This window comes from Callorhinus ursinus, unplaced genomic scaffold (assembly GCF_003265705.2).
Source record: "Callorhinus ursinus isolate GAN/ISIS: 27379988/994484 unplaced genomic scaffold, GSC_fseal_2.0 scaffold1, whole genome shotgun sequence".
Lineage (NCBI taxonomy): Eukaryota > Metazoa > Chordata > Mammalia > Carnivora > Otariidae > Callorhinus > Callorhinus ursinus.
The window spans coordinates 109,588,580-109,608,333 of record NW_027397063.1 but is presented as its reverse complement, the minus strand read 5'-3'; the positions used below and the strand labels follow the sequence as shown (position 1 = coordinate 109,608,333).

General features: G+C 35.0%; 1 protein-coding gene across 4 annotated transcripts in view; it reads left to right on the top strand.

Annotated features, from left to right (window-relative positions):
- The window catches only part of U2SURP (U2 snRNP associated SURP domain containing), a 55,823-nt gene extending 36,756 nt beyond the window's left edge, over positions 1 to 19,067 (top strand). For all 4 annotated transcript variants that reach the window (XM_025881090.2, XM_025881083.2, XM_073898918.1 and 1 more), the window contains 6 exons: positions 530 to 596; positions 4,531 to 4,690; positions 9,365 to 9,475; positions 11,841 to 11,959; positions 13,271 to 13,447; positions 14,620 to 19,067. In XM_025881090.2, coding sequence (XP_025736875.1) covers positions 530 to 596; positions 4,531 to 4,690; positions 9,365 to 9,475; positions 11,841 to 11,959; positions 13,271 to 13,447; positions 14,620 to 14,758 — 773 coding nt within the window. In that variant the 3' untranslated portion in view covers positions 14,759 to 19,067. The remainder of the gene's footprint in view (positions 1 to 529; positions 597 to 4,530; positions 4,691 to 9,364; positions 9,476 to 11,840; positions 11,960 to 13,270; positions 13,448 to 14,619) is intronic.
- The last annotated feature ends 687 nt before the right edge of the window (positions 19,068 to 19,754 follow it).

The window sequence follows — 19,754 nt, the reverse complement described above, 5'->3', positions numbered from 1 at the left end:
TTGCTGTTACAATTTTCTTAGATCTTTCAGTTTGGATGCTTTGAGAGTAAATCAGAGAAATCACTAAAACCTTTCAGGTTAAGGCATTTCAGTAGAAAATGTAAATGGGAAGTTATACCTATTTGGAAATCTATTTAGAGGTTACTTTCAGAGAAACCAGGCTTTGATCTTCCCATAGTGCTTGACTTATTAGATGCAGTTTAGACCTGCCTTTCATAATTACTTGGACATGTGTCCTTAGTGTTTATAATCGTAATTGTTAGTATTTGTAGGTTCTAATGAAATGTTAACCATCTAGCACAGAAATAAGAATGATAAAGTAATTTGTCACTTCATGAATTTGAATAAAATTAAAGCATAGGTGTGAGGAAAGAAATAAATTTAGCACATAGAAATGGCTATTCAAAAAATAGATAATTGTAAATAACTTCTGTAATATAAACTTTCAGTTCTAAAGCTGGGCTTCTATGCTACTGCAAAAATGCTAATTTACCTTATAGAATTACATCCTTTTTTTCCTTCCACTCAGCTGTAACAACTTCTAAATGGGAGTTATTTGACCAACATGAAGAATCAGAAGAAGAAGAAAATCAAAAGTAAGAATCTAAGTTTCAAATATACTTAGTTTCTTATTGCATATACATTCCCTTTTTCATTAAGAGGTATGCTTGAAATAGTAGTGAAGAGGAAAACTCACTCTTAAAATACTCGAGAGGATCATTTTTAGTTGTCATTGTTTTTTCCAGTGAATAAAGAGCTTTTAGTTTCTGGTCTTGATAGCTCTGGTTTCACTTTGCTTCTGAGTTGATTTTTCTACGCTAGGTGCATATACTCTCGGTAGTTACTAAATGGTCGACTGCATTTATTTCAGATCTTTGTCATCAGGTGTTGTTTTGGTTCCACAAAAAGTGATTTTTAAAATGTGAATGGGAAAGTTATGCTGCTTTTTATTTGATTGTACGGTGCTAAGCATTGCATTATGGCCATTCTGTTATTTAAATGTAAACACCTTAAAAGAACTAAGAATAAATAACAGAAAGAAAGCTTTTAACATGTAGAGAAATTACAATTTTGAATTTGCTCTTTGGTAATCACCCCAAGATTGTGACTATAGGAATACTGTTCCCAGTTTCTCCTGGCAAGTTTGTACTGGTAGTTTTTAGGTAGAACTTGACACCTTTTTAAATCATTGGGAGGAAGTTGATTTTATTAAATAGAATAGATGACTTCAAGAACACAAAGCAGAGGTTTCTGCTTTAAAAAAAGTTATCAAATGCAAGAGTGAACAAAGGAAAAAGTCCCTTTTGTGTCCCAGCACAATTTGGGCATTTGTGTGGATTCAGAAAATGGGTATTAGTAGCATTTAGATTGTGAAGGAAATGTGACTGATCAGCATATGTGGGAGCACAATTTGATATCCTGAGGAAAACTTGGCAGCAGTGATGTCTTTCCAGAAACACTGGGATGGTCAGAACAAATCAGCAATGATAATGACAAAATATTTACAAAATATAGATGTGGTTTGCTGTGGAAATACCTCTCTAGAGCTGTTGAGGAGTACAGGAATGGAAACAGCCCAGTTTGCTTTAAAATAGTGCTTTAACCTTTTTTTAATGACTATAATACATCATTATTAATGTCTCTCACTATTGTAGCATCACTGGCTTAAAATAATTATATGTATTCATGAGATAATAATTTAGGGGGAAGGAAGGTTAGAAAAGGCCATTGCAGAACTCAAATATTTCTTCAGTTGGTTTTGTTTCTAAAAGTATTAACGTTTTTTTTTTTATAAATTTGATATTTGTGTTAATGTTTTGGAATGTGACTGCATTTTAGTGTTGACAGAGTAATCATGTTTATACAACGAGACCTGGATCACGGGAAATGTAATTTTTATTTTTTATTTTTAAGAGCTCCAAACAAATCACAATAACATAAAAATAACTATGAAAGTACAAAGCAAGGATAAGGTATTTTTTCATATACAACTTTTTGGTCTTTGAAATTTTCTTATGCCTCACTACTGCTCTCTAGTGGCTGAATCCAAAATGCCATTTTGAAACTAGTAATTACTTTTTATGGCAGAAACACCTTTAAAAAAAATATAGTCCTCCTATTGTTTTGTAGAAAACTTCCAAATAGTTTTAATTTCATTTATAATGGATCCTGTATGGTTTTATAGACTTGAATTTCCATTTCTTTAAAAGAGTAAGATGAAGCTATGATGAGATCTGAACCTAGAACTGGTTACTGAGAGCTAAAGTCAAAACCAGTTAGAACAGACTGCTCAGGTCCTGAAAAATTAAAATCGCAATTGTAAAATGAATATGTATTTTAGATTATCAAGTATAACTCACTTGAAAAGTAAATAATATGGTTAATGTTTGGTGTCTTGCCATCTGGATCATTTCTCTCTATATGTAAAACGTATGTTTATTTTAAACATAAATTATATAATACTGCCAATACTATTCTCTGACCCCATTTTTCACGTAAGTGTCACAGGCATTATTTTGTGTCCATATAGTTATCTGCTCTGTATTTATCTGTAGTTGAAAGCATTCAGATAAGTGTTCAAGGATATTTGTTAAGGAATATTTGAATTTGCAAAAAAATTATTGAAAATTTGTAAATAACAGGCTGGAATTGGTTAGGTAATTTCCATTGCATAGATACCACAATTGTGACTCATTCTTTTTGAGTCACCCTTTCTGGAATAATCTTCCAGCAAACCTCTATTTACACATACGCATTCATATAGTTTAACCATTTAAAAGCATCTGAAACACTTGTAAAAAATTTATGCACCATAAAATAAGAAATTCTTGTGTGTAAAAAAATAAACTAAAAACTGCATTTAGGGGGCGCCTGGGTGGCTCAGTCGATAAGCGTCTGCCTTTGGCTCAGATCATGATCCCAGGGTCCTGGGATCGAGCCCCGCATCGGGCTCCCTGCTCTGCAGGAAGCCTGCTTCTCCCTCTCCCACTCCCCTTGCTTGTGTTCCCTCTCTCACTGTGTCGCTCTCTGTCAAATAAATAAATAAAATCTTTAAAAAAACCCTGCATTTCGGAAGTTTCTGACAAATTAATGAGAAGTGTTAAGTATAAGTAAAAGATTTATTTCCAAAACGAATACAGTTTTTTAAAATGGTTTGCTTTTACTATTTTTTTCTTTATCTAAGTGTTATAGTACCTTTATGAGGTACTAATGATTTGTGGGGCTCTGAGAGTATAAAGTTTGTAAAGCACTTTAGTAATGTTCAGGAAAGGACCTTTGGGTAAGAAATTACAAAACTAGTAGCATAGTCTTCTCTTAGTACCATGTTTCTGATTCTGAATTGCCAACATTTTATTTTTATCTGCCTTGTTTACATTTTTCTCATCAGTGTGTGAGTTCTATTATCAGTTTCTCAATTTTTATTTGGAACGAATTTGGTGATAACTACTTTTACATTATTATGAATAGTTTTAAATATATACTGAAAGGACTCCTGCTTGTGGTAGAATGCGTTTAGTACCCAAATCCCAACAAATAAGGTTCAGATATTAAAGGGAAAATGGCATATTTTCTAGGTTATGCCAGTAATGTTAATGTCACAATCAATATTGTTTATAAAAGGAATTTTGTTTATATATATATACACACACACATATATACATATAAACATTCTGAGTTTATGTGTGGATGACATGTTTTGCCCAGATTTGACATATGTGCATACCAAAGTCCTGTCCCAGAGCATACAACTTCTTTTCTTTTTTTAAAGCCCCTTCATTTGTGTTTCAAGAACATTTTGTCAGTCTGAGTCTAGCAGTGAGGACCAACTTTGCACATAGTTGCTTGCCTGTCTTTCCACTATAGTGCTTCTGGAGGGATAGATTTTTTCTTCTTTGTATCCTTACCCGTGGCAGTCACTTAGTTTTTCATTTTCTTCTTCTTATCTGCTATAGAGTCAGTATAATTTTTAGAATTAATTCTGACTTGAGTACTAATGTGTGATAATATTTAAAATTTATACATTGCTTTATTCCTAGGGTTATATGCTAATCAGATAAGGTCTTCACATGCTACATTGTTTCATAGTTAACTGTGTAACACAAACTCCTGTATTTTCTAGTGTATAGCCTCTGCAGAAGAAAGAGTAAAATACGTTTGGCTTTTTTAACGTTAAGCTTCCTGAACTCACGCTGAATTGGAAAATGTGGGGAATCATTGCCTGATAATTCATTTCATTTAATGCTGCAAGGGAAGTTTGTTGCAGAATGAAAGGCACACAGATAACATTAACATACACAAAATTTTAAAAAGTGATTATGTTGAAGCTCAACTTTTTATGTGGAAGAAACATAAGTTTTATAAAATTGTATTATTTTATAAAATATTTTCTAGAAATGTTTTAGTAATGAATTGGCCTCTAAAGTTTTGTTAACGTTATTTACAGTCTAAGACAGTGAAAAATAAAGCCAGACTGTAAAATGTAACATTTTTTTTCTGCCTTGACATATGATATATTCTGCTTATTTCCAGTCAAGAAGAAGAAAGTGAAGATGAAGAAGATACTCAGAGTTCCAAATCAGAAGAACATCATTTGTACTCTAATCCAATCAAAGAAGAAATGACTGAGTCCAAGTTCTCTAAGTACTCTGAAATGAGTGAGGAAAAACGAGCTAAACTTCGTGAAATTGAGGTTAGTATTGCAGTGAAGTTGAAACTCTACTTCGCTGGCTTTCTCTCCCTTTCCCACTGACCTCCGCTCCCTCGTGGCGTCCGTCCTTGGCCTGCTGCGTTTTCTGTGCCTGGGAACCTTCATACGGGCTGTGACTTCCACGGGAACCGTCACACGGGCTGTGACTTCCGCGGGCCTCTTAGTTCAAGCATCCCTTCTCTCCTGCTCTCCTTTTATTAAACTTCTGTATTTGCTTACTTTGCCCTATTTATTTCTCTTGTGATTTTACATGTATTGTGGTGTGTGTTTTTTGTTTTCTTATCTTGCTTGTTTAATGTCTGTATTCCCTACGAGGCTGTGATTCACACGAGGGGAAAGGGCTGTGTCTGTTGTCTGTTCATCATCATAAATCCAGTGCCTGGCACGGAGGAGACTCTCTGAAGATCTTGATTCTTCTGATGAATAGATCACATCTGGCATTATGAAGAGTCCATAACATCTGAGTGCACATACTGTATAACAAGGAAAAGTGAGATACTTTCTGGCACATTCAAGCTATGTGTACGTTTTATTACAGTGGGCTCATTTTAAGTGTATGCATCCTTTTGTGATAGAGAGAGTAGACACTGAGTAGGACTTAACAGTAAGAAGGGGAAAACCTTATGATAGTCTGAAATCCAGACTATCTCAAGCAAATTTTTTCCTCCCTCAATCCCCTCTCCTTTTTTAATGCCTTTTTTTTTTAAAGATTTTATTTATTTATTTGAGAGAGAGAATGAGAGATAGAGAGCACGAGAGGGAAGAGGGTCAGAGGGAGAAGCAGGCTCCCCGCTGAGCAGGGAGCCCAACGCGGGACTCGACCCCAGGACCCTGGGATCATGACCTGAGCCGACGGCAGACGCTCACTGACTGAGCCACCCGGGCGCCCCTAAATTATATTTTCTTGATAATGAAGTTATCAAATGCCAAAACCACTGTTGGATAGTTTGTTTTGTTTTTAAATAAGATTTTATTTGTCAGAGAGCACAAACAGGGAGAGCTGCATGCAGAACAGCAGGACAGGCAGAGGGAGAAGCAGGCTCCCCGCTGAGCAAGGAGCCTGATGTCGGACTCACAGGATCCCAGGACTCTGGGATCATGACCTGCGCCGAAGGCAGCCGCTTAACCGACTGAGCCACCCAGGCGTCCCCCGACTGTTGGATAGCTTTTATTTTTTTTAATTTTTATTATTTTTTAAAGATTTTATTTATGTGACGGAGCACAAGGAGGCAGAGGGAGAGGGAGAAGCAGGCTCCCAGCTGAGCAAGGAGCCCAATGTGGGACTCTATCCCAGGACCCTGGGATCATGACCCGGGCTGAAGGCAGCTTGCTTAACCGACTGAGCCACCCAGGCGTCCCTGTTGGATAGTTTTTAAATGTTCTCTTTCCTTATTGGCTTAGATTAGAGAAGAAAACCACATAATTTAGCTTTTTGTTAACTTGGAGGGTTTTTGTGAACATTTATGATTTCCACACTATCTATCTCTATGTGTGCGTGTGTGTGATATATATGCATCTACATACATACATTTCCATACTTCCTGTGCTCTTTGATAATCTGGCCTCTCCGTTGTTAGATACTCAGTGATTGTTTCTCCTCTTCATGTAGTGCCTACCTCTCACAACTTACTACCCTTTTGAGATCTAAATTGTGAACCAAATCCCTAATTTTAAAATCTAGGTCTTAGCTTCATTTTAGAGTTACCTGATTCTTCTCCATTGTTTACTCTGAGATTTAGTCATGTGGAATAAAGGTTCACAACTGGTGGCAAATTTGAACTAGAACTCTGGGCTCATGAGATTTATTCCTGTCCTCTTTCTGCCCCTACATTTAAATGATCCAGGATCCATGTGCTTTCCACCTCCGCCTCCAGCATCCTCTAAGTTCTCATGCTTTTCACCTTATATGTTCTTTAAGGATATATCTATATGGTCATTATTATTATTATATATGTTATGTTACTATATATTATTATAACAATACATACTATAGTTTTTCTTTTTTTTTTTAAGATTTATTTGACAGACAGAGGCAGAGCGAGAGGGAACACAAGCAGGGGGAGTGGGAGAGGGAGAAGCAGGCCTCCTGCTGAGCAGGGAGCCCAATGCGGGGCTGGATCCCAGGACCCTGGGATCATGACCTGAGCCAGAGGCAGACGCCTAAGGACTGAGCCACCCAGGCGTCCCACTGTAGTTTTTCTTTTTGAAAGCTCTTCTCTTCCCCAAATACATCGTAATAAAGATGTCTATAGCTGAACATTTTTTAAGTTTTTTTAAAATTCCAGTTAGATAACACAGTGTAATATTAGTTTCAGGTGTAGAATACAGTGATTCAGCACTTCCATACAACAGCTCGTGCTCATCACAAGTGCACTCCTTAATCCCCATCACCTGTTTCACCCATCCCCCCACTTCCACCTCTCTTCTGGTAACTGTCAGTTTGTCAGTTTGTTCTCTATGGTTAAGAGTCTGTTTCTTGGTTTGTCTCCCCCCCCTTTCCCCCCTTTGTTCATTTGTTTTGTTTCTTAGATTCCACATATGAGTGAAATCATATGGTATTTGTCTTTTGACTGGTTTGACTTATGTAGCTGAACATTTTTTAGCATGGGATTAATAAAAACCGAAGAATATGTATTATAAAATACTGACATTCTTCACAAAGCACTTAGAAAACAGGCAGGCATAGGGTATTACTGGTGTTGGCTGGAAGGAAGTTCTTAATCTTTCAGATATACTGCTTAGAGCCTGGCCTATGCTGGAGTTGTCTTTTCCTAGTCTGTTGGCATCCCCACTTCTACCAAGAAGGGTTGGAGGTGTGGAACACATGGGTCGGTTGGTGTGGTGGTGGTGTGTCTTCTATGTTGTTGGAGCAGAAAGATCCCTTTTTTGCCCTGACCCCTGAGGAAAGAGTGGATAGTTGAGTGGGAAGGTGATACTTGCCACTGTCCCAGGGCAACAGGGAGATAGCTAGCTGACAAACAAGCCAATACATGGTGCTGCTCTCATTTTGAGTTGGGACCCTTTGTCACCTGTTTTCTGGGTGTCCTGGACTTGTGCTTGCGTCTGAGTTAGGCCACATGAGCAGGAACTGTAAGGATTTTATAATGATTTTTAAAAAGATTCTCTAGGAATGCCTTTCTTTCTCCAAAGTAACACTGGGCAGTGCTTAACTCTTAAGCTGATTTGCCACGAATGCATTCTGTAGAACAGAGTCACTTTAGTCATAGAAGGCTTCACACAGTGAAGTGAGACATTTACATTTCTTTTCCTTTTCCCCTCTCTCTTACCCTTATATCTTCTGTGTTTCAAAATGTAGTCCTCATTAAAACAACAAGGCAAAGATTTTTTAAGAGTTTTGAAAAAGGCAAGAACCTCTAATTGCTGATTATAAATGACCTGGTTATAGAAGTGGAATTAGGTAGAAAGAGGGCAAAAGTTGGGGAAAGTATGAGAAATGGTCATGAAGTCAAAAATAATGAAAATAACGCTTTGAATGGAAGAAGGTTTTTGTAACTTGTTCCCATTCTATTGTAAAGCCTCATCTGTAGTGAGGGGGAAAAAAACCTAAAACAAATGAGGTCTTGTTTCCAAATACAAATAAAACATTTATAGTAGCATTTAGTCCATTTAAAGGACATATCAGTGCTCAATAAAATAGGTTAAGATGTTTGCATATACAATAATTCCATTAGGCAAGACTGTTTTCTTTCCCTCTTTGAGTGAAATAAGGTATACAGGTTTGGCACTGCAACCTGGTGGATCCATATGTGCTTTCTACCTCCACTTCCAACGTCATCTGAGTCTTCATGCATTTCACCTTACTTGTTCCCTTAGTTCCGTAAAGACATATATATATCTTTATATAATAATAAAGTATATATTATATTTACATATGTAACATAAATGAACCTAGAAATATATATGTGTTAATATATGATATATATTAACATAAAATACTTAAAATATATAATACATACACAGTGCAAAATTGGATAATTTTGTACAAATAGTTTTGTGCTCATATGGATAAATTACAAGAAATGGAATCGGAAGTTTTTCTAATCTTTTTTTATTAATATATACTCAGTATATTTCTACTATGATTTAACCTTTTCTTGATGTTCAGTGATTGCACTGTACTGTAAATAGAGTGAAACCTTCAAACTCGGTTGCTCTGTGTTTTTGGTCCTACGTGAACTGTAAAGAATGCTGCTTTAAAAAAAAATTAGTTACTTGTGTTCTGCCTGCTGTCCTATCTTGTTGGAAGTAGGTTGCATTTAGCAACCTTGCCTTTCACATTTGGGGAGCCAGATAGCAAATTCATTATCATTGAGATAATAAGTAGATTCTTAAGGGCATGAACTATAGTTCATGAGTCATCTCACGTGGCTGTGCAGAGAGCATGTGGGCCCACGCGCGATCACTTGAATTCTGCATGATTGGACTCGTCTAACAATTGGCCTTCAGATAAGGGAGCTTTATGTTGATGTTATATTTTGACTGAGTACTCATCAGTTACTACTTTGCTATGTTTCTATTTTTTCCTTTTTATACACTTATTTCAAAGAAAAAAATTTTTTTTTACAGGAGCAAAGCACTGCTTGAAAAACTGTAGTGATGAAAAGATTTATTTTTTTAAAATGTCTTATTTCACAGCTCAAAGTTATGAAGTTTCAGGATGAATTGGAATCTGGAAAAAGACCTAAAAAACCAGGCCAGAGCTTTCAGGAGCAAGTAGAACACTACAGAGATAAACTTCTTCAACGAGTAAGGAATGAGTGTATTCAGTAATATGCATTTTCCAAAGTTATTTGTTTGACTACCTAGAATATTGGTATATTGGTATACTTAAGGAAAAGTATGTCTCAAATTACACCCTTTCATGTGTAAATGCTGAATACTGGTAAGACAATTTGGAACATTTGAAATTTGATGTTTTGCATTTAGTTCAACTTGGAAAAGGGTCTTAGGGCAATAGCACACTTTTTTATTCTGGATATCTACCTGTGGACTAGAAAATCTGCTAAGACCATGCTTTCAAAACTGGAAGACCGTCTGTGAAGCTTCAACATTTGTGACAGTGAAACACCAGCAACCCTCAGAAGTGGCACAAAGACAAAGATGGAGTTAGTTTGGGAAGTTGATTGAGGGCTCCTTTTCCACTGTTTCTAAAGAAGGACACCAAGTGGTAGAATACCTCATCAGTGAATTCTAAGCCTCGTATTCTTTATGCATAAAAAATATGTAGCGATATACAGAGAATTTTAGAACACATGTTAATTTTTGGAAAAACCTAGGAATTTTATTGGGACTGCTATTGATTTTTACCTATATCTTGACTATCATTACAAAAAAGACCACACACACACACACACACACACACACACACACACACACACACACACATTATACATAGAGAGAGGGAGAGAGAAATAAGAACAAGCTGGAACAGAAGTTAGAATCTCTAAAAGCTGTTAATGGCATAGTACTGGTGACGAGAGCAGCAGTCTAGTCAGATAGCTTTGGCGCTGCACGGACCTGTGTGTTCCTGGTGCTGCCCTTCGCTCTCTGCTCCTAGGCGAATCACTGAGGCCTGCTTTTCTTCGTGAAACTGGGTCGATAGTCCCAATTTTGCAGGATTGTGAGATAATAGCTACTATTACTCTTTTATTGGATTAAATTGTTTAAGATATTTTGAGTATTTTAACTAGTTTGATTCCTATAAAATTATCAGGAAAATACATCCTATAGATCACCAGAGGAAGACGGTGTCCTCTGCATTACATTTTAAATCTATACGTTGTATTTCAAAAAAAGAAAAATGAGATTTTAAAAAAGATGTATCTGTACTCCATGAGTCCCTTTGGAGTTGGTGGCAGGTATCTGATCTGCATGGAAGACTATACTTTGAGATACTCATTGGTCTTGATGGTTGTAATGCATGCAATATCATTTTAATCTCTTTGCATTCCATGATTGTAACTGGAGAGGAGGATGTGTTTCTTGAAGGTATATACTGAGGGTCAGGAGATTCATCACCTCACAGGCCATCACCTCATTTTAAATAAGCTATTAGAACATAGCCATGTGCCTTCACTTACGTATTATCGATAGTGGCTTTTGGACTATTGTGACAGAGTTGAATCCTGGGACAGAGACTGTATGTGGCCCACAGAACAGAAAATATTTACTGTTTGGTTGTTTACAGAACATTTCTGTTTGTAACTTCTGGTATAGGCTTTTTATCAGCTACCAGATAGCTTTCTTGATGAATACAAATCAGAGAAATTAAATTCCTGTTAATGAAGAGCTAAGTTGGCTTTGTGGGTTCATTTTCTGTAGCCACTCCCTTAAGTATATTATCAACAGAAATAATTTCAAGTGAGAAGTGGCGATTGTAGCAGTGGGAAAAAATAGATGGGTCATCTTTCTGGTTTATATAATTGTATAGTCATGTAGTCAGTTTGTACTTTTATAAATTAGGATGTAAAATTTCCAATAAAAATGGTACTTGTTACTAGTAAGATTTTCTGATGGATGATTATTATGAATAACTATTTTTCCTTTTCAGCCTAGTGCTTTGGAGAGAGCTCTCTTTAGATTAAATCCACTTGCTATAGTATCACTACTATTTTATTATAGTTTAAGATAGGCCAGTGTATTGTTGGCTTTTTCCTTTTTTTTAAAGTGGAGTGACAGAGGAAGTAGTTAAGAGCCCTGGCTCTACAGCTTGGACTCAAATCCTGACTTCACCATCCAGTGTAACTGTGAGCATAGTACTTAACCTTTCTGAGTCTCATTTTTCATCTCTTGAATTGAGAATAATAGTATTCCTAAGGAATATTTGAAGTATTACATGCAGTGGTATATGGAAAGTTGTTTAGTAATTATTTGGTCTATGGTACGGACTTAGTAACTGGTATTACTATTATCACTATATAATAGTATCATTATACTATTATAGTATAAGTAGAAGAAATAACTAGGTTTCCTGGAAGAGTAGGTATTTTTTTTAAAAATGGCATTATACCTTCAGTAGTGATTTAAAAATTAAAATATTGTTGCATAAATGAGATTAGCCTAGATAGGTATTTTTTAATGACTAAATATTTTCTTTAAAAAAATAAAACAGGAGAAAGAGAAAGAATTAGAAAGAGAACGAGAAAGAGATAAAAAGGATAAAGAAAAATTGGAATCTCGATCCAAAGACAAGAAGGAAAAAGATGAATGTACTCCAACAAGGAAAGAAAGGTATACATTTCTCATTTAAATGCCTATACTGTTTTTTGAACACTAAATCAGAAACTGATAATGTGTACTGTATGTTGGCTAACTCAGGTAGTAATAGTACTAGTAAGAGTAATAATAAAAAAAAATAAATGACATTACTGTGTGCCCCCCCCCAATAAATAAAGTTTTGGAATGTTTCATTTTGTAATGTTTTCATCACTGATGCCAGCAAACTTGAAAAGTATTTTTTCATGATAAACATGTTTGGCTCCTGCCTGTAGGAGGCAGAATTAACTGAGAAATGGGGCAGTTAGTTGGCACTTGGCTTAGTTAATTGGGACATCATCCCATTGCATGGTTCAAATGGTACCTTAGCCTTAGTTAAGTGCAAGAATTCAGTTACCCTATTAGGTATCAAACCTAAGGTTTAAATAACTAAACAGGCTTGCTACATCCTCCTTGTTGACTCTGGTATAAGCTTTTCTTCTGTGCTGAGACTGCTGCCTTTGTAAACTTGAGTCTCCCAATCCTGTCTAAAAGGAGTTTGTGTACATAGGCCATAGGGACTCACTCCTCACTTTAAGTCTTCATTCTAATCAAAATCATTTCTCTTTTAGTTTTTATTTTACTTTCACAGTTCCTAAATCTCTCATTTAATAGAGCAAATTGCTTTAGTTAACAAAGATTTTCCTAATATCCAAGTGAATGCAAATAAAAAAATTCTGGCTTAGTTACTCTACAGGTAATTACAAATAACATAGGTATACTAATTGGTTAAATGCTAAATTTACCACTTGTTTGTCTTGTATTTATTATTTTGATATACTTTCAGATTTATAGAAAAGTTACAAAGATAGTATAAAAAATTCCCAGATATCCTTCACCCACATTCTCCAAATGTTGAAATATTTCTACTTCTGCTTAATTTTTCCCGCTTCCTTTGCCCTCCTCCCAACCATTTAAGAATAACTTGCCAACATGATGCCCCATTTTCTTATATAAGCACAATAAAAGTTTCAAGATTGGAGGATTAACATTAAATACTGTTACCTAACCAGAGACCTTAATGAGATTTTATTCATTGTCCCGATCTCTTAGAGCAAAAGAAAATCCAATTTAGTTGACTTCAGTTTTTGTTTTGATCAACCTATCTTTAAGACTTTCTTGTTCTTTATAAAGGGCTTTGAATGTTGTTGGAAAATAACATTAACAAGGTTAGTGAAAATAAAGTTAGTGTAAACTGATAGGAATTAATAGCTGATTCAGTAGAAGGAGAATGACTACCTGATCCTTTGCTTACTTGTGGAATATCTTGGGGGCTTTGTTCCATAGGAAAAGGCGACACAGCACATCCCCTAGCCCATCTCGCAGTAGCAGTGGTAGACGAGTGAAATCCCCTTCACCCAAATCGGAGCGATCAGAGCGTTCAGAAAGATCTCATAAAGAGAGCTCACGATCCAGGTCATCTCACAAAGATTCTCCTAGAGATGTTAGCAAAAAGGCCAAAAGGTAAATGCAAATTTTTTTTTGTAATATTTCAAATGCCAGTTTCCTTGTCATTTCACCAGCTTTTGAAAATAATTTGGCTGGCAACCATTTTTTAAAGGGCTTTAGAAAACCAGAGAAGTACACTTTCATTTTAGATTATTCCTTCCCACCTCCCCACCCCGGTCTCCTCATGATTAAAGCACAAGAAGGCTTCCAACGAGTAAAGACCAGCCAAGAATTTTAAACATTATATCCTGTGTTTTCTGTGGACTAGGGGTAGCTGCTTTACTTTTCATTCTGTTCTTCAGTTTCTATAAAATATTCTTTGATTTTGTCAAGGCTGAAAGGAGAATACTTTACCCCCTCCCTCCTGCCCCTGCATCTTATTAGCAAGTTCTTGGGTAGAGATTTGTGGAAATAAATACCATTCTTCAGTAGGTAATTTAAATGTGTGTTATATCGTTTTTTTCCTTGTAGTTCCAGAAAAGTGGTTAAGAAATGTTTTATTAATCTGGTGTTACATAGTGGAATTTTCCTGAGGACTAAAACTGCTTTATATATTAAAAATTTATTTTTGTGACCATTTTTAGTAAAATTTTTATAAAAGATAAGGTTTTTCCTTTTCTAAATGGCACTTGCATATATATAAAGTGTATTTATTTGTTTTGGTAATCTTCATGAACTGCACTTAAGAATTAGGGTATCTTAAATGAGTCCCTTGAAGGATATGCAGTAGTTGGTGCTTTTTCCTTCAAGAAGATAGCCTGCAACATTGTTTTTCAAAAATTTTGTGAATGATCTTAGATGCCATTTTGAACTTTATCTTGCACTTTATCTTGCAGATTTAGAGGTTCAGACTAAGGGATCTGTTGATAACCTGGGGAGCTTGTTAAAATTGCAAATTCTCAGTCCCTACCTCTTGGGATTTTGATTAAATAGAGCAGTGGTAGGGCTCAGGAATCAGTCTTTTTAAGCAAGCACACCACTCATAATCATTGATGCAGTGCACAGAAGGTGCAAAATTTTGTGTGTGTGTGTGTGTGTGTGTGTGTGTAAAGTAGGCAAAATATGAATTTGGGAAGTTTACAGCCTTCTTTATTTCTGACTTTCATTGTGCTCTGTTAAAGATCATTTTAGGTAATTAAAGGATGGTCATATGAGTGCTTTGATAAATTGTTTGTTTGTTTCCTCAGATCACCATCTGGTTCGAGGACACCTAAAAGGTCTAGGCGATCACGGTCTAGATCCCCTAAAAAGTCAGGGAAGAAATCCAGATCCCAGTCCCGATCTCCACACAGGTCTCATAAAAAGTCAAAGAAAAACAAACACTGACATAAATTTTTAAGATGCTGTCACTTATTGGAAATGCAATTTTGTTTTGTGCCTGAATGGTCTGTTTTTTTTAAAAAAAAAAAACAACAAAAAATCAAATGAAAGAGCATTCCTGGATTTTTTGTTTATTTGTTTGTGAATGCATGTGTAAACTCATGAGTAACTGCATCTGTAGACCTGTCATTGTTTTATATTGTATAAATTACTTTCGTTGTGGCTGTTTCTCAAGATGAAATTTTTATTGTGCTAATGAATTTCATCAGAAATGTGTATAATGGATCTGCTGGCAGTAGTAGTATTTTGTTTTAGGATGTTGTGACTTAGCAAAAATAATACAGATGTCTTCCCCCCTTTTGTAGCTTTGACAATTTGAATTAGATTTCAAATAAAATCTGAACAGAAAACTATAATGTTGTTTTTTTGCCCTATTGGTGACATCAAGTCAGTCCCTTAAAGTTCTACCAAGTGAGTTTAGCACTTCTGTTGTTTCTTATACTTAATGCACTTTATAAGCTCCATTGTTCAAGTAGCTAAAGTTTTATATTTACTAAGATGACTATCAAAATTAAGGGACCTAAGACTCCTATTTGGTAGGTTTGCCAACCAACTTCTTTGATGAGGTTATCTTGGGTAATACTAGTTAGTACCCAGAGATCAAAAGACTAGGGAAAGGTGGCATGGTCTTTTTTGTTAATGGAATGCCTGGCTAAAACATTTTTTCTTTTATCAAAGAAGCAATATGATTTCAGTGTACTCAGCCTGTATGTCCTGAGCAACTACTTTTTTTTAGGGAAAAATTAAATCTCCATCTTTTGATTTCATCTTCTATCATGAAAGAAGTTTATTTATAAAATAAATTTTCTAACAAGAGTTGGCCATAGAAGTTTTTTGTATGATAATTGCCCTTTTATAGCCCCCTGTAGGTTATCTTTCAAACACTGGTATCAGTATATTTCTACAGAGTTCTTTTTAAAGCACCTTAGGTTTTTTTTTTTCTTTTCTTTTTTTTAGAATTGAGTTTTAGGTTTATCTTTAAGTAAAGCTTAAAAGTAAAATAGTTTTCAGGAAACTTAACATCCGGTGGTTTGTAAATTCAAGGTGCAAAAAGTTGATTTAAACGATTTGCCTAGTTAAAATCTGTTATACAATGGGAATACAATTGTTGCAGTATGAGGAAGAAATAAGAAAACTTGTATAATGTTGGTCATAATATTGCTATCAGTATAATTTAATAAAGGGTTATGTAGACTTGAACGGACACTACTACTATTTGTGAATCTTTCAGTTTTTCTGGACACTTTATGCAGTGGTTTGATGGTTTTTGTTTTTGTTTTTGTTTTTTTCCCTTAATAGAGAGCATAGAAAACCATTCTAATAATGGATTGTTTTGAGTTATCTTTTTAGAACTATATTTTCAAGTTTTATTTAATGCTGCCTAGTTATAAAATAAAATAAGCTGTACTGATGATTTGGGGAGTAGGTATATTAGTTGGCAGTGAGGTGTGCTATTTCCAAACTGGGCAAACCTACAGCAGCTTTACAAATGAGCCAATCTGATTATTTGACTTAATGGTTCTTACCAACATGCAATATTTCTTGAAAGTTATTCCCTTATTGTTCACTCTTTTGTTTGTCTGTAATGTTAGGGAATGTTAATTCCTAAATGTTGCTCGGAATAATTAAACATGAACATTTGGTGCTGGTTTCTAAAAACCTACAGATACATACAGCCATTTTTAAAGTAACGTGTTTTTTCTCCCCTGTTCATTGCCTGGGGGGAGGGAATTTTATATATTACCTTTCTTTGCAAAAATAACAGTAATGTTGAGTTCCTGGTGATTTGGGCATTCCATCAGTATTTGATATCTAGTATAGGCTTAGAAATAATTGGGCAGGAAACGATTTTTGGAGTCAAATTACAAGGAATGCTTATTTCCTTCTCTTTAAAAAAAAAATATCCTGAAGAAGGAGGAGTGAGTAGAAGTTGTTAGGTCAGTTTGGGGTGCTTATTTGTGGTATTTTTCCTACTGCAGTGGAATTTAGCAGTTCTTTTAATGTGGATCCAGATACAACGAATATCTCACGGAGGATAAGACTGGCTTCCTTTTGGGTGGGTGGGTGGGGATTGCTTAGGGTTGATAGAATATGTGTTTTGTAAAGTTTACTAATGTGTGTATTAGATTGTATTGGGTTTTTTTTCCTGGAATTGCAAACAGTTATTACCAATTTTGCTTAATGAGAAAATATCTAGAGTAAGCCTGTTTAATTCTTCATGGTTTCTATGAAAGTTTAACAGGATCAGAAATTGGTGAATTCTAAGGAGGGAGATACTTTACCATTTTTTTTTTTTTAAATAACATTCATGTTTCGCATCAAAAGAACACTTGATTAGAGAGCAGAATTTCTACAGGTTGACTAAAATGTTCATAGGGTGACTTTCTAGTTATAGGAAATACCCTGTTCCAGCTCTGTAATAGATGGTTATTATGCTCTACCATAACTACAAATAAGAGGAAATCCTCTGTTACCTACTCTTCTTATAAAGGGCGTGGCTTAAACTCTTTACCCTCTATCCTAACATTTATACACAGGGATTTCTTAACAGGTTAATACCATTTAATCTCCTTCTCCTACACTGAGAGAAAGTAAATAAATGGTGGTCTATTTCTTACCAAAGAGAGACCTATGATTGAAAAGGATCATGTTTGTTTATCTTTTCTTTGACATTGTATTTCCTTATTACCATTAGTTAAGCATATGGGCATTTCTAAATTGTAACATGTTGAGAAGTTAGAGATTAAAGAACTAAAACAACAAAAAGCCCCGACCCAAAAGAATGCTTTTATGATGCTCAGAATGTTCTCGGCTTTTCTGCTAAAGTTTGCAGAAACCACTAGACACTGACCTAATTTTTCTTTATTGCAGACCATTCCTGTGAGCTAACCCTGAGACTTTTATCCCAATTAAAGAATCTTAGAGGAAATAATTGCTTATGACTTCTGTATTTTTTCCCCAAATTTTAATAGTCTTGAAAATATTTTTAAGAAGTTCCAATCATGATTTAACTTAAGCTTATTAGACATGTTCTCTACACATTTGCCTTTGCGATCATATAAATTCTGAAGTTATGTGGCGGTGATAATAGCCTATCATTATGATTTTTAGAAAATGAGAGCAAATAAATCCCTGTATTGCCAAAGTGACTTAAGCTATTCTGATGACCACAACAGTGTGATTTCTTCAACAGAGAAGGTTGTTTTTAAAAATAAATAGTACCACTTTTCTAAGACTGTACATTTACAAAATATGAGCTTTTTTCTTTGTTGTTTTCCTTTTATACTTTAATGGAAAAGCAAATCACAGAAAATTCAGTTCAGATAGTAATGAAGACGCTAGTCTTAAGTTTAAAAGAACACGTGACTGTAAAAACTCACAAAGTGCTTGGTTTCTTCCTTTTTCACATGCAGGTTTTAGATTGTCAGGGGTATTTAATTTGTTGCCCTTTTGGCCTTTTTTCTTCATTTTTGGTATAAACTTCCCAGGACTTAGATAAGCCACAAATGCAGATCCTAGGGGAAGTGTTGTGATGATAGACTAAAAGGTGGGAATGTGCTGCTGTTGGGAGCAAGCCATGTTCCATTGTTGAAAATTCAATGCCTCAGTGTTTATTCAGTACCACCTCACGGAGCTTCGGTGTAAATGGATTATGTGTATAATTGGTTATTTATATAGTTTTGTAGCTCTATAGATAAAATGCCCTCATTCATTTTCACATGTAATTGTGCTTGGAGTATTTGTTTTATCCTTTTACTTCAACAGGCTCTTGTACATTACATCTCTGGTGATTTGAAATATCAGGAAAGACAATTTTTTCAGGAATGAGAATAATATAGTTGAAATCAGCTCAGCTGAAATACTTTACAGCAAGACAATTTCTTTTGGGTGAACTGATTCCATAATTTAGTTGCTCTTGATGTAAGGATTAAGTTTATTGTGGAGCTGCTTTCCAGACTGTCACTTTATAGTTTTTCTACATAAAGATTATATAGTTGCAAAGGTTGTGGAATTTCCCTTTTGTTGTTGTTTTTTGACTTTTAATTACTTTAATAAAAATACGTTGTTTTCATAGCAAACTTTAGCCTGTTCATGTAATTTTCTCCATGTAGTTTTTCTAATGCAAGCCCAGTAAACCATGTCTGGTTTTCAGCAGCTTTCTTTCAAGTGAAATAAGTGATGTGTCACATTTATCAGTTGTAGTTAAAATGTTACATTTTCTATGTTTAAACTCTAATAAAATATTTTCATGATAGATGATTCTCTTGAATAGGAAATTTTATTATCGGTCTCCCCTTTTTTGAAGGGTTATTTTGTTCCATCTTATTTCATTGGGGAAGATTTCAAACACAAAAAAAGGTAGAATGAACATCCCAAATGACTATCACTTTGCATGTATGTATCTCCAAATGTTTCATTTTTTAAATCTAACATAACCGCAATATCATTATTACATTAAAAATAATCCATTGGTTTCTTTTTAAAATTTAAAAATTTTTAATTGTAAAATACTCATAACAAAATTGACCATCTCAGCCATTTTTAGGTGTATAATCCAGGAGGATTAAGTGTGTTCACATTGTGCAACCAGTCTCCAGAACTTTTCATTTTACAAAATTGGAACTGTAACAATTAAGCAACTCTTCATCTCCCCACCCCGCAACTATTTTACTTTTTATTTCTGGGAGTTTGACTACTCCAGATAAGCAAGTGGATTCATACAGTGTCTTTTTGTGACTGGCATAATTCACTTAGCATAATGTCCACCACGTTCATCCATGTGGTAGCATGTGCACTGATTCTTTTTTAAAAACCTACTTTTTCTTGAAAGTTTCTTTTATTTCCTTACAGAATTTGAAAAGGATTTTCCCCAAATGGCACATTAGCATTTTCTATTTTGAGTAAAAACTTCCAAAAGAAAACAATGTAATACCAAGTATAT